This window comes from Varanus komodoensis, unplaced genomic scaffold, assembly GCF_004798865.1.
Source record: "Varanus komodoensis strain SLA01 unplaced genomic scaffold, ASM479886v1 scaffold15, whole genome shotgun sequence".
In the NCBI taxonomy this organism is placed as follows: Eukaryota; Metazoa; Chordata; class Lepidosauria; order Squamata; family Varanidae; genus Varanus; species Varanus komodoensis.
This window is the reverse complement of record NW_025335440.1, coordinates 15121752-15135539: the sequence shown is the minus strand read 5'-3', so window position 1 is coordinate 15135539 and position 13788 is coordinate 15121752. Positions and strand designations below refer to the sequence as shown.

The following is a 13788-nucleotide window of genomic DNA, read 5'->3' as shown; positions in this document are numbered from 1 at the left end:
TGGTGCCTAATTCAATGTGTGTAACCATGGCAGAAGCATTACTCTAACTTTGTGGGATTGTAATTGCAGGTTCAGTATATTTATGATGATATTTAATTGGACCTGTGTTTTTAAATGTAAGCTAAATTTGTTTTTTAAAATTGTAAATGCTGCAAGTCAAGGTTTTGATTTACAATAAAACATAACACCCCCTCTTGAAAAATGAAAATGATGCTTCCAGTTCATAGTATGAAGTTTTTAAAAAGTTAAAGTAATGGACTTTGGATTTTGAGTGGCAATAGCATGTGAGCCCCCTGCACTGCTGAAGCATTACTATTTTTGGCATCTGGGTGTTGGCTTGTCTCCCCAGCAGTCTGAAAGCAAACTGGACCTATGCGGAAAGGAGCTTATAGTCTCTGGACTTGCAAAAGGGAACATAACAAAATGGGTTGCTGTTTCAGTAAAGAATTAAATAGCAGCAAGAATGAGAAAATGAGTCTGTTGGAAAAATCTTCTGAAGAGGAAGCCTCTGAAAGTGGGATAAGTAAAACTTTAACTTCAGTTTTAGAGACAATGGAAGAAAAAGAATTGCATGTGTCCCAAGAGATAATTTGTGGAGAAGCTGTTCTGCATAACAGCTGCATGGAGTCAGTTAAATACCCTTCAGACCATTGTTTGGATATTGCTGAAGGTAACCATGTTGCCAGTAGACCTTTAAAGCTTCATCCTCATAATGGGAAAAGGGTCTTGAATAGTTATGGCAGTTTGCAAGAGTGCAAGCCAATGGAAGATGCAGCTGGTGGTGAAAGGCTTACAGAACTTAGCAGTAGTAATACATTGTGTGTACATGATGCAGGTAGCTACCATTTTCACAACTATAGTGAAACTGGATCTACTGTGGAGGGAAAGTGTTCATTTGAAAATACTTCCACATTGTATGTGCCAGAAGCTTTAAGTCAAGGAAGTTTTTTACCAAAAGCTTTAAATATGTGCAGTGTAAAGGACAATCCAGTTATGGGCAAGTGCTTACTAATGCAGGACAATGTAGAGGCTGTTAAAGGTAACAGTAATGCAATAATTTCAGGTATAGCAGATAGAGAAACAGCAGCTTCAACCTTTGCATATCTTGATATAGATAGGCACCATATAACCACCAAAGATGAGTTTTACAGTATTTGTATAATCGATGATGATCTGAGAATGGATGTAGAAGAAGGACAAGGGCAAGCTATTGTGTATGAAGAGACTACTTCAGATATAAAAACAGCAGCTGTTGTGGAAATGTGCAGTATAACATGGCCTCTTGAAAGTGGGAAAGAACTCCTAGTTCAGCAGCCATTACAAGTGCCAGTTGACTTCAGCATCCTGAAAGATGCATTTTACAACATAAAAGATGATAATTTGGTGCCAAACAGCGAGACAAAAACTTCAGTTGGCTTAGTCAATGGGGGTTATAGGTTAAATAACAGCATAGCAGCAAATGGTTTAAAGGCGCAAGCACATGCTCAAGAATTCCCTCAAAATAAAGCTCTGGAAATCGATTCGCTAGATGGTAGAATCTTTGTGGATGAATTGGTTAGTGAAAACACTCCTGCAACATCTGTGCACTTAGAAGAAGATGGAGAATGTTCTCTGCAGTTAAAAAGCATGGCATGTGCATACAGTTCCAGTTTAGAAAATGGGAACGGCCATGACACAGAAGTTAGAAAATGTGAGCTTACTGAAAATCAAAATACCGAAGGAACAAACACGAAAAAATTATTTGCAAATCCAAAGTATTCATCAGAATTTGATGAAGCAATCAGTGATTTAGTCTGCATAGGTCAAAGTAATACAGAAAATGTAAGTCAAGAGAATAGGCAAATGTCTGAAAGCAGACAGAACTTTACAGGAAATGTGAATGAATTTTGGACATTATCTGCCTGCAGAGATGAAGAAATACATGATGTTTGTGAGCAATATAATGTAGACCAGCTCTTGAACAGCAAAGACATTTCTACTGTGCCTTCCTTTAACCATGAAAATCTAACAAAAAGCACGATCAAAATGCCTTTTACATCAAATAATTTGGGTTTTGAAGCAGGAATATCCCATGTATCAGGGTTTAGTACTAATGAAGAGGGCAGGTGTATAAGGCTTGCTCAGCCCAATCTGTCTCAAACAGATAACTTACCTTCAGAGATGAGCAGTGTGAGTGAGAGATCACAGGAAAGTGAAGATGCATTAATTTTTTCTGATACTCTTAATGTAAATGGACAGGAAAGAATGCAAAAGGAAAATTGCTTGGAAATTCATGTTCCACTTGACCTCTCAAAAAATGATGATAAAACACATGAAAATTCTAGTTCAGTTAATGAGGATAACAGCTGCAGTGTGTCTTTGGAACATTCTGAAGTTGGTGAAATGGATTTGAATTATAAGCAATGCACGTTATGGGACAAATGTACATTCCATAGACTGGAAGATCAACTGAGTGCAAGGATCAACTCTTGCAGATTAATAACTGTAGAAGAGCCCGTAAATGGCTTGAAGTGTGAACTGTGGCATGCAGGGAAAAAACATTGTATAATGGAAACTAAGTCAGATTCTGAAGGTTCCATTGATCAAGACAATTCTATGTTAAATAGTGATAATATAGAATACAGTGTTGCTTCTAATGTACTAGAGAGACCTGTAGTTTTGGAGGAGCCTGTAAGTACATTGCAGATTCACAGAGCCAACAGCCAACTTGAAACTGAGAGGTTTCCTGTATCAGTTGAGGAAACCAATGCTAGAAATGTACTTGTGAAAACTGATTTCAATGGGGCATCAACTAGATCAAGTGAAAATAATTCAGGACTCCATGAAAACAGTTCTCTACCTGAGCAAAACATGATGGAAACGGTATGTCCTCTTAAGCTTTTAATTTCTGGTATCTCCAATCCCTATACAAATCTATTACAGGAAAATGAAAGGAACTCTTCTGAAACCAGCCTGCATAAAGCAGATACTGCTAAAAGAGATCCTAAAGACATTCTGATTTACAGCTTGGAAACTTGTAAAGATGCTGGTGGGATTTACATTGACCCACGGCAAGTAGATAGATATGCTGCTACACCATCGTACGAAATACCTCTTACTTCTGCTAATGACCGAGAATGTGAACAAGGCAGTGCAAAGCATGTATTAGATCTGATGGAAGATATTTTAAAGGATTCTGATAGGATTCACAAAATGGATGTAGGAGATTCCCAAGATGATACAGGTGACTTAGGAACAATGTATCCACATTATCAGGCTGCTCCATTAAGTAGGTTGTTTTCAGCCACTGACTTTACTCATGATGAGGAATATCTGATGGGATACTTGTGGATTAATTCATCTTCCAACAAAGCTGATAACATATGCACTACCCATGAGACAGTACAAAACCAAGCTGAAGATTTGTCAGTTCCTCCTTTTGATATTGGAAGATGCCCTTACCAGTTGCTAGTACAACAGAACAGTGATATTTGGGGATGGCAAGCTAGAGATGAAGTGTGTGTAAGTATTCTACGATTATAATTTAATTCATGTGGCACCTTTAAAAATCCAATCTGTGGTTTGATCCCTCATTTGAAGATATTATGTTAATATATTATGCAACTGCCTCACATTTGAACTGTCACCAAAAGCCTTCCAGATTTGCCACCTGATTTTGGGTTAGGCACTCTGTCAACTTGGAAGCATTCTGGAGATACTTCTATCATTGGCAGCTCAGTAGCGTTGGTGGTTTCTTTTAATCCTTCTCACTGAACATGCCGACATTTTGTTGCTGCCCGCAGCAGTGGCAAAATAACTCTTTGCAGTAGTGTGAAGCTCTCATTGCTACCCTCCTGGTGTAATGCTTAAGTAAGGTTTAGCATTTTTCTGAGGTTTAGAGCTCCTCCCAGCTGTGCGGGAGGGAGGACAAAGGAAGTGTGTGAGCCCAGGACTCGCTATGGTTTAGCGTAGTTTCATCTGGGTTTGTGATGGGTGTGTAGACTACATGAGAAGTGGCGCCAAGGTTATGAATATTGTGCGCCATCTAGATAGCTTTGTAGACTATGCTCTGGGAGAGTCAGTAGTGTTGAGGTCAATGGTTGGTACCGGTGATTTGGGTAATTGCAGTTAGGAGATCCTGATAGCCAAATTTAGGTCGCATGATAGAAAGTTGAAATCCAGAACCGCCAAAGTGGCTTTGCAGTTGCATCAGTTTATATCCCATCTTGTTTTCTCTTGTGAGGAACACAGAGAGGCTTACATAGGCCTCCTCCACTCCATTTTATTTTCGAAACAACAACCCTGTGATTGTGGTTAGGCTGAGTGTGAAGTCACCCAGTGAGCTTCATGGTTGAGCAGGGACTACAATCCCATTCTTCTTTGTGGTCTCAGTACAACATACTAAGGAGTGCTGTGCCTGCGTAGTGCCTCTGTTTGGGAAGATTCTTCTAGCTGAGCCTAGAATTTTTGGCAGGAGCCCTGCCCCCTTTCCTCCTGTGGAGAAAAGCACTTTCATTGCTATGTGGGACATCGCCAGTGATGAAAACAGTTGCCCTTCCACTGCTAAAGAGGCCCCCACAATCACCCTTCACCTGCAGCAGTGGGTGCACCGAAGCCAACTTCATTGGTTTCAAAAAAAAAAAAAAAACCAAATAACTAACTTCCTCCAATGCTTCTAAAAAGCACAAAGAAAAAAGGAAACACCTGATGGAGAAAGAATCCAAAAGGGCTAAAAAGTCAGGCAAGCATAAGGCCACGAAGAAATCCAGGCACCTTTCACCAGAGATCTCCCAGGTCCCCCGTCCAGCACTCTGACCACCACACCAGTGCCCATGCCTGCTCCATGCCTAGGGCCAGCAATGCAGGCACAGCTGAGCAATCCCCAGGTGTGGAGGGGTTCCGATTTGTCAGGCGCTGGGGAACATGTTAGTTCAGGCCAGGCCTGTTCAAGAGGCCTTTTAAAAGAGCCAGCATAGTGTAGTGGTGAAGAGCGCAGGACTGGGACTCAGGCAATCTGCGTTCTGGTTCCTGCTCAGCCATAGAACCAGCTGAGTGACTTTGGCCCAACCACGGCTCTGAGCCCAACCACCTCACAGGGTTGTTGTTATGGGGATAAGATTGAGAGCAGGAAGAAGAGAATGATGTGAGCAGCTTGTAAATGAAATGATAAAGTGGGCCCCATTTGGTAGAAAATGGAAGCAGGCTGTTGGTACAAAGTGTAAGGACGACAGAACAGTTTTTAAACTGAAATCCTGGAAGAAAGTTGACAGGAGCTGAGAAGCATCTAATTTGGGTGAGATCATCCCAAGCCGATGTAGATGGAAAAGCTTCTGGTTGCCCAAAGGTTGGGAGAGGAGAAAAATAGGCCACGAGAATATGGTGAAATATGATCGCCCATGAAAGAGGCCCAAGAATAAAAACAGAAGTTGCAAATGCTAGAGACATTGGGAGAAGGATACTGTGTATAGGGTTTTTTTTTTTTTCCCCTAAAGCCAGAAGCCTCCAAGCCAAAGTTAGGGAAGCTGGAGTGCCTGGTTTTAAGGGGGGTGGGCTAGATATATAATGGGCATTATGAAAACCTGCTAGAATGGTGAGGGCCAATGAGATGTGGTTGTCCCTAGATATAAACTGCATAGGAAGGATAGGGAAGGATTACTGGAGGGAGTTTTGCTCTGTTTGCCAAAGAAGGCTTAGAGTCTTGGGAAGGGATGCACCTCAAAAGGAGGTGCTTGCCAGCCAGGTTGCCTGGAAAGGCTTGGGATCATTTGGTGGGGTTTAATGCATCTGCCAGAGAGAACAAGCTCTGGTTTTGCATTCATACAGAAATACACTTAGAAAGGAAAGTCCATTCAGCAGAAAATATACAGGCAAAATTTTTTCCTCAATGTTGTCTATACAGTAAATATTCCTTTTGTATCTCTTTATATTTTACTTTATATTTCTAAAGAGATAAAAAGCTTCCTGCCCAACAGAGAGAGAAGCTGACAGACAGAGGGGAGGCAGGGAAGGAAGTACATGTCCTGAAGGGTAGACTCTCAACAATAGTCGTTTGTATGGGCAACAAGGGTGCAAAGAGTTCACAGGTGGGGGTGCCAGGCCTGGGTCCAGACCTTGCCCCCCTTTTTAATGTTATTCTCAGAGCTTGTTCCTTCCCTTTCTTAAGTCCCTGAACTTTATCCTGTTTTTCTCTCTAGTTGCCACTCTGGGAATCCTTGTATGCTAATTGTTGGATGGGTGCTCAATTGCTCTTATCTGTTTCTGTCCATGGGTCATTCTGCTTGCAGAGTTGTTTTGCCTAGGCTCTCTCAGGGAAAAGCCTGACTTTTTGTCTGCAAGAATTCCAGCATTCATTTTTCTCTCACACTGCTAGCCAAAGACACTTGAATTCTTCCTGAATTCAAGCCTATCCAACATGGTCGGGGAACTTGTGCCACACAGCCTTGAAGATTTAAAAGGTGCAGACTTCCTCACAGAGGCACTGTGGCTGACAATACCTGGCTCCAAAATTAGTTCTAGGAGCACGTCTTATCTCCCAGACCAGGTCAAAGTGATTTTGAAATGGAAAATGAAATCAGGGAGGCCTCAAAAAGCAAGTGTTATAATTATGGGTGACTTTAGCTCCCAAACATTGGCTGAATAAATGCATTCTTTCCTTCTGATGATGTGGTTAAATTTCTTGATGTCCTAAATGACTGTACCTTAAAAACAGTATGTGGGGCGGGGAGTGACAGAATTATGCTTGGTGTGACAAAAGTAGATAAGGAGACTTTTCTCTCTTTCTCCTGTAATACTAGAACCCAGTGTCATTCCATGAAGTTGACTAGTGGGAGATTCAGAAGAGATAAGAGGGCATACTTATTATATTATAGTTTGCCTTTTTTTTCTTACAGGACCCAATTAGCTCCATGACTGATGGGGAATAGAACCCAGATCTCCTGAAACTCAGTCCCATGGTCTTAATGACTACACCACACTTACTTACACAGCAGAAAGTTAAATTATTAAATTTACTTCCTTGAGGTGTAATGATGGCCACTTATTAGGATAGCATTAAAAGAAGGTTAGACAAATACATAAGAAGGCTATCAGTGTCTAGTAATCCTGATGGTTATATGCTACTTCCAGTATCAGGGGCAGTATACCTATATATACACCAGTAGCTGGGGAGGATGGTTAGAAGGATACAGTAGCAGAATCCTTAGATTGCTGGCAGTATCCTTGAGTTGGCCAATGTTTGAATGGGTTGACTGTGAGCTGGATTAAGTGGACCACTGGTCTGATTCAGAACAGCCCTTTCTGTGTTCTTATATTCTTATGGTGTGCCTTTCTTTAAATAGTGTGTTAGTTCTGCTTTGCCATTTTCTTTGATTCTTCAACTTTCCAAAATGTTTGTTGGATTGTGTTTCATGAAACAAGTTGCTTGCAACTCAAATATGAGAAATCATTTCAACCATGTTAAATATAGATGGGATTTTTTAAAAAGCCCCTTCAAAGAACAGCTGATTTTTTTATTCTGGCAGGCATTTGATTTGCTAGATTAAATATTTTATTGTTAATCTCTTTGCTTTTTTAGATTGGTTTCATCAATTGCTCCAGTTTCTTTTTACTGCAAGTTGGCTTTTTTGCTTTTCCCTTTGATGTTCATTATTTTGAAAACGGTGTAAACTGCTCTGAGCGCTGCAAATGCAATAGGATAGTAGAATATAAATATTCCAAATACTCAGTTTACTGATTTGCCTTTGCAAACAGTTTGCAGTTTGACCAAAGGAAACTGAAGATAACTTTTAAAGTCTTATAATTGGTATGTGTTCTTCAGAATGTTGCTTCTTTCATATACCCTGGTCCCAAACACATTGTTCTAAAAGTCCCTTCAAGGGCTTTAACTTGGGAACTGACTTTCAAATAATAACAGCAGGCATAACATGAGCTGGAAAGTGCTTGGTTCAAATGTTACTTCAACTTGGGTTTCCTAGGTACCTTTAGGTAAATTAGAACCCACTTCTGCTCCTATTCTTTTGCAAAGTTGAACACAACAATTTAAACATACTTTTACAGAAGAGTTGCAAGTACGGTTAAGATAGGGCTGGGTCGGCACATGTGGTACATGTATTGTTTACCCCATGTGCACCACCCCTGCTGCTTCCAAATTTGCTGCTGTAATAGCAGCAGCAAAGCAATTGGAAATTTGCCACTGATTTTTGGTGGCAAAGTACAACTGTAGTCTAAAGAGTCCAAAGTTGACTTTCAGGTCACTGAAATTCAGCAGCAAACCAGCAAGTGGTCTGTTACTTTCATCAACATCCAGCAGCATGGGAGCAGCTTCTAGGAGTTTCTGGGACCCCCAGAGGCCTCAGGAGTTTCTGAAATGGAACCCCAGAGGCCTCAAAAGTTGCCACCCCATCTGAGATAATCTACACCTTTGAACTCTGTGTTTCCTAAATTTATTTTTATATAGCTCTTGCTGTAGTTTATTTACCAGCACCTCTGCTTTTTCTTGCTATTTACCCTTGTTGTGTCCCACCTGCCCCTTCTCTATACAACTGTCTGTGCCTCTTGAAAATCTTGGGGACCATTGGGAGTAGTGTGTGAGCATGTGTGCATGTATGTGAATGAGAGAGAGAGTGTGTGTGTGTGCAGGAGATTGCAGATTGAGGAGGGAATCACCTTCCCATTCCCAGCCATGAATGACTAGAATCCAAGAACTTAGGATCCAAGCACTGCAGCGGAATTGCTTTGAACACTCTAAAGAACTAGAGTATTCTTTATGTACCTGCCTGGGCCTTCAGGTCATCTCCTGGGGTCCTTCCCTGGGAACCTCCTCTAAAGGAAGCAAAGAGGGTGTCTACCAGGAGAAGGGCCTTTTTGGTTGTGGCACCCCAACCATGGAATGAGCTCCCCAAAGAGGTGCACCTGGTGCCTATTTGCTATTCTTTTCAGTGCCAGGTGAAAACCTTATTTGCTTAGTGTTTGAATAGTTAACTTTTTAATCTTAGTTTTAATTCTGCATTTATTCTATACTGCTTCTTGTACCTCTGCACTGATTTGATTGCAATTGCTGTGGTTTTATTGTTTATATTTATTTATGCTCATATTTATATGCTGTCTATTACTGCCAAAAGGCCTTCCTTATAACAACATATTAATAAGTTGTTTTAGTGTGTTCAATATGTATTTACATATTAAACACATGTATGTATGCTGTCTCTGTTTTCCTTGATATTTTAAAACTTTTGTTAACCACCAGAAAGTCATTGGCTATTAGGCAGGATAAAAATAAACAAACGAACTATGCAAATGTTAAGAATTTATAAATTTGTCTTAACAATCAACTTAGTGTGACCTTATGTGAACATCTTGATGAGGGAATACTTCATAAGGTGCTTTTTGCTTTTGCTTTTTTACACTTCATGTGGGTGCATTAGAATATGTTAAAATTGCAAGCATTTCCAACTTCATGGGAAAGCTCATCTGCCAACAAGATGGAGCAAACTCTTCTAATTTCAGAGTGTGGTGGTACTATTGTGTTCCTATCAAGCATGCTTCTGCTTCAAATGTTAATTCATAGAGTGTAATCCAAACATTGTTTTGTAGGAGTCAGCCAAGGTTTCGGAATTAAATCCTAATGCAAAAGTATGGGGGAATCACATGTTACATGTGGAAGCAAGTGGTGCTACTGATGGTAGCGTGAGCAAAGCCTGGGAAGAAATACCAGATCATCCGCCAGATTCCTGCAAAGAAGGTACAAGGAAGCAGTCTAGTTTTTTCCCAGAAGAAAAAAAAAATTCTGGCACTTAAATTAGAGTACCAAGGTCCTTCCTCAGGAGCCCTCTTTGAAGGAAGTTGGAAGAGTGGCTACCTGGAGAAAGGCCTTTTCTGTGGTTTCACCCTGGCTCTGGAATCTGCTGCCCAGAGAGGTGTGCCTAGTTTTTGGTACCAGGTCAAAACCTTTTTATTCACCTAATATTTTGAGTTTTGCTGGCATTTTAAAATGAAAATTTTATTACAAATTTTAATTGTATTTTAATTGTGCTGTTACTGTTGTGAGCCATCATGAGATCTATTCTGGTATAGTCAGGGTATGAATGTTTTAAATAAAATAAGTTAGTCTTGGAAATAGCCCATGGTGAGACTGTAGAGCATGGGTCCTCAAACTACGGCCTGTGGGCTGGATCCGGTCCGCCATGCACATTGATCCAGCTCACCACACATGCATGGCAAGGTGCCGGCTTGCTTGCAAGGAGATCGTTTTGGACTTGCTCGGAGAAAAGGATCTCTGCGCGCGCACGCCCCTGCCTTTCTGCATGCGTTCCCCCCCCCCCCGCCCAGCCCGCGCCCATCCCTGGCACCTTTCAACTGGCCCCCTATTCAAAAAGTTTGAGGACCCCTGCTGTAGAGCATGTGGGCTGTTTGCAGCCACCATTTTGAGTATGCTTGTTTAAAGTTGTTATCCCATGCAAACCTGGGGAGTGTAGGTTATATGAGGATTAAACCACCATGAGTAATGTGTGGGTTGTTTAACCAGGTTTGCACCACACAACAACTGATAAGCAGGGGTTGTATACTCAGCCTGGTGCTTGCAGTCACCACCACTCATTCTGGGTTATGGCCATGTAGTATATGAAGGACGAATCTTATACAGTGGTACCTTGGCTCACGAACGCCTCAGTTCACAAACAAATCGGGTCGCAAACAAATTTCTGAAAAAAATTTGCCTCAGGTCGCGAACTGCGCATCAGGTGACGATCACGGGCACCCTGGGGGGGAAGCCCCCCCAGCGCACCCGTGACCGCGCCCGCCTCCCCCCAAGTGCGCCTGCCTCCCCCCCAAGCTCACCCGCAATCACGCCTATCTTTCCACCCCAGCGCACCTTGCTTCAAATTTTTGGTGATTAATCTGTTCTGTAACTTTTTTAAAAAATCTTATTTACACTGAACCTTATGGGGAAATTTGACTTGGCTTATGACCAATTTGAGTCCCGACCAGAGTCCTGGAACGGATTAAGTTCGTGAGCCAAGGTACCACTGTATGTATTGTTAGTTTTCCCAGTTACTCCAAAACTATTCGTTGCAATAAAAGCATGCATGCACTCAGAGCCACCACTCTGGCGGTTACTCAAAATGTAACATTGATCTTCAGTGGCAGAGAACAAATGAGTAATTTCTTGGTGTGTGACTCTTACAGTTTTCTTGACAGGATTGGAGGCCAATGGGGATGGTGACAAAAAGCACCAGAATGCATCATTAGCAGAGCTGCAGGAACCAGCACTAACTGCTCCGTTATCAGACCAAACAGATATGAACCCTTTGGCTCTAGATCATTCAGAGTATGACTCTATGCATGAAAACACTCAGACAGGTAAAAAAAAGATCTTCAAATAAACATGTTGTCATTTTAAGAATTGTTTGTTAGTTTATTCGTCATTCACTTTGTCCCCCCTTCCATCTTTTCCAACACGAAAACAGTATTCAAAGCAGCATTTCAGTTTTCTAACGTACAAAATCACCTTCCATCATGGATGTCATGGCACATTTATAAACTGCAGGGTACTGATTAAACTTGCCTAAGCAACACTGAATTAAGCATATTGAAGCAGAAATGACCATGTACTAACGATAGCTGCTTCTATTAAACCCTTAATATGCTATCTTAAATAGGAGGGTCAATTAATACAATCATTTTTCCCAGCATGCCTCTCTGTGTGATGAGATCCAGCGCACATAGAAGGAATTGCTGTCATGGGCATGTGCCTAGTTTTAAGTGTACTGTATGTGTAGTGTAACAGCAGCAGCATGATTATAAATCAAATATAAATACTGACATCTAGATGTGATATTATATGAACTCTAATACCCAATAATAGTGTTGCAACTTGGTTTTTAGCCAGCCTGCTTTCCAAAGTTTTCTGGTGGGTGAGAATACATTTAAATAGAAAAGAAACCGTGCAGTTGCAGTAGCTCAAATAGTGAAACCCATCCCCTATTCTGCTAGAATTAGAATTCAATTCAATTAGTTTAGAATTCAATCCAGGTGAAATGCTCTTGCTTTATAAACTGTGCTGCGGTTTTGGATGTCCAGGGTCTTGTGTGGTAAACATCTTTACAAGCTTAACCAAGCATATGTATAAAAAGAGAGATAGGGATTCAACGTATTTTGTTAATGTTCTGATTTTGGATCCATAATGAAAAGCATCTATATGCATGAGTTAGTTGAGTTTGTGTGCACTGGAAGTTCCATATCAAGACAACTGAATTCTGTGTGATGAATGTGTATAATTAGGTGCATTTTCCTAATCTGTATCTGGAAGCATTCTGCTTTTCCTAGTCACAGAGAAACACAGGACATTGGAAATCTGTTCACTGCTCACCCTGCACCCATGCTTACACACATACGTACATTTATATGTATGTGTGCAGACCTCCAGAACATGCGTCGCACCTGAAGGACTAGAAACCTCTTTTTCCAATAAAATAAGATCCTCAACATAATGAATAGTGTAATCCATGCTAAATGCTTTACTTGCATGCTGTGAACAAAAACTTGTGCACACATTACAATCCTCACTTTGTTATTCATTATATTCTGATGCCAAGCAATATATCTAGCTGTTTGTGTATTTATAGGACATGCTTTTTATTTTTAACTGACTCTCTTTGGGAAGCTCAATATCTACTGTAGGAACAGAAATAATGTAGGCATTTTCTGTTGCTGGGTTATTAGAAGGCTGTAGCCCCCTCCAGTAAGCCATGCTGCCCAGGTTTGGACAACGTGACAAGTCACACCAAGCGGGGTGATAAGGCTAACCATGTCTTACACACACCAAAAATTAAGGAAGGCATACTGGCTTGTTTAAGTCTGAGTGATCGTGACATCCAGCCCACTGAGCGTATAATGCAGGAGTGGGCACATTGGTTGATGACCAAAAAGACAATGATTTTGCTTCCCAAACAAGTTGCATGCCTTATGTTGGAGCAGAACTGCTCCCCGTATCACTGGATTGAGTTGGTAGAGGGCAACCTAAAGTGGAGTCCATGTGAGCAGCATGATCCTTGATCCCCCAGAAGTTACCCACAGTGTAAAGGCACTACAGAGCAGAGTAGCAGAATATTCAAGGCCCTCTCGATTGCTTCCAGATGCCTCCCCCTCAAAAAAAAAATCCATAGTCAAATATTTGCATGCCTTCCTTTGTCCATATGAGTTCTTAAAAGCTGTTTCAACGGAAAAGGAATTGTGACTAACATATATGTCAATGTTTGAGGATTGACTCATATTTTTAAATAAGTTGCTTTTTCAATTCAACTTTATCATTCTCTTGTTTAATGGTTTCTAGAGGGGTTGGGACAGGGTGGACCATGGGTGCAAATTAAGTGTGCCTGGGATCTGTCAACACTTCTATGGAGTTCATGAGTTCGGGTAGAAGATTTATTATTATTTTTTTATTCATATAAAGAGCACGTTGTGGTATTTGGCCGATTTGGCATTATAAATGAGGAGATGGTTGTAACACAAAGAAAGCTACTTTTAAAGTAATTTTGACTTCTTTCCTTCTTGACTTCAAGTTGACTTTGTATTTCCTATTTTTAGGAGGTAAAGAACAGCTACAGCCAGAAGGTCAAGAAGATCTGCGAGAAGTGCTTAAAAAAACACTGGAATTCTGTTTATCTAGGTACTGTAAGCATAAAAGGGATATTACCAACTAGTGGGCCCACCTTGTATATTTTTCTTTTGGATGATAGGAAAAGAATTACCATGAAATAAATGATGTACCTGTTTCATAATGCGGTGTAGCATTTGAGTTGCATAGAAATTTAT

At 40.8% G+C, this 13788-nt stretch overlaps 1 protein-coding gene across 3 annotated transcripts in view; it reads left to right on the top strand.

Annotated features, from left to right (window-relative positions):
- LARP4B (La ribonucleoprotein 4B) overlaps positions 1 to 13788 on the top strand; it is a 64391-nt gene that overhangs the window by 32076 nt on the left and 18527 nt on the right. For 2 of the 3 annotated variants that reach the window (XM_044424784.1, XM_044424786.1), the window contains exons 3-5: positions 9571 to 9718; positions 11161 to 11334; positions 13561 to 13642. In XM_044424784.1, coding sequence (XP_044280719.1) covers positions 9571 to 9718; positions 11161 to 11334; positions 13561 to 13642 — 404 coding nt within the window. The remainder of the gene's footprint in view (positions 1 to 9570; positions 9719 to 11160; positions 11335 to 13560; positions 13643 to 13788) is intronic. The other variant, XM_044424785.1, reaches the window with a different exon arrangement.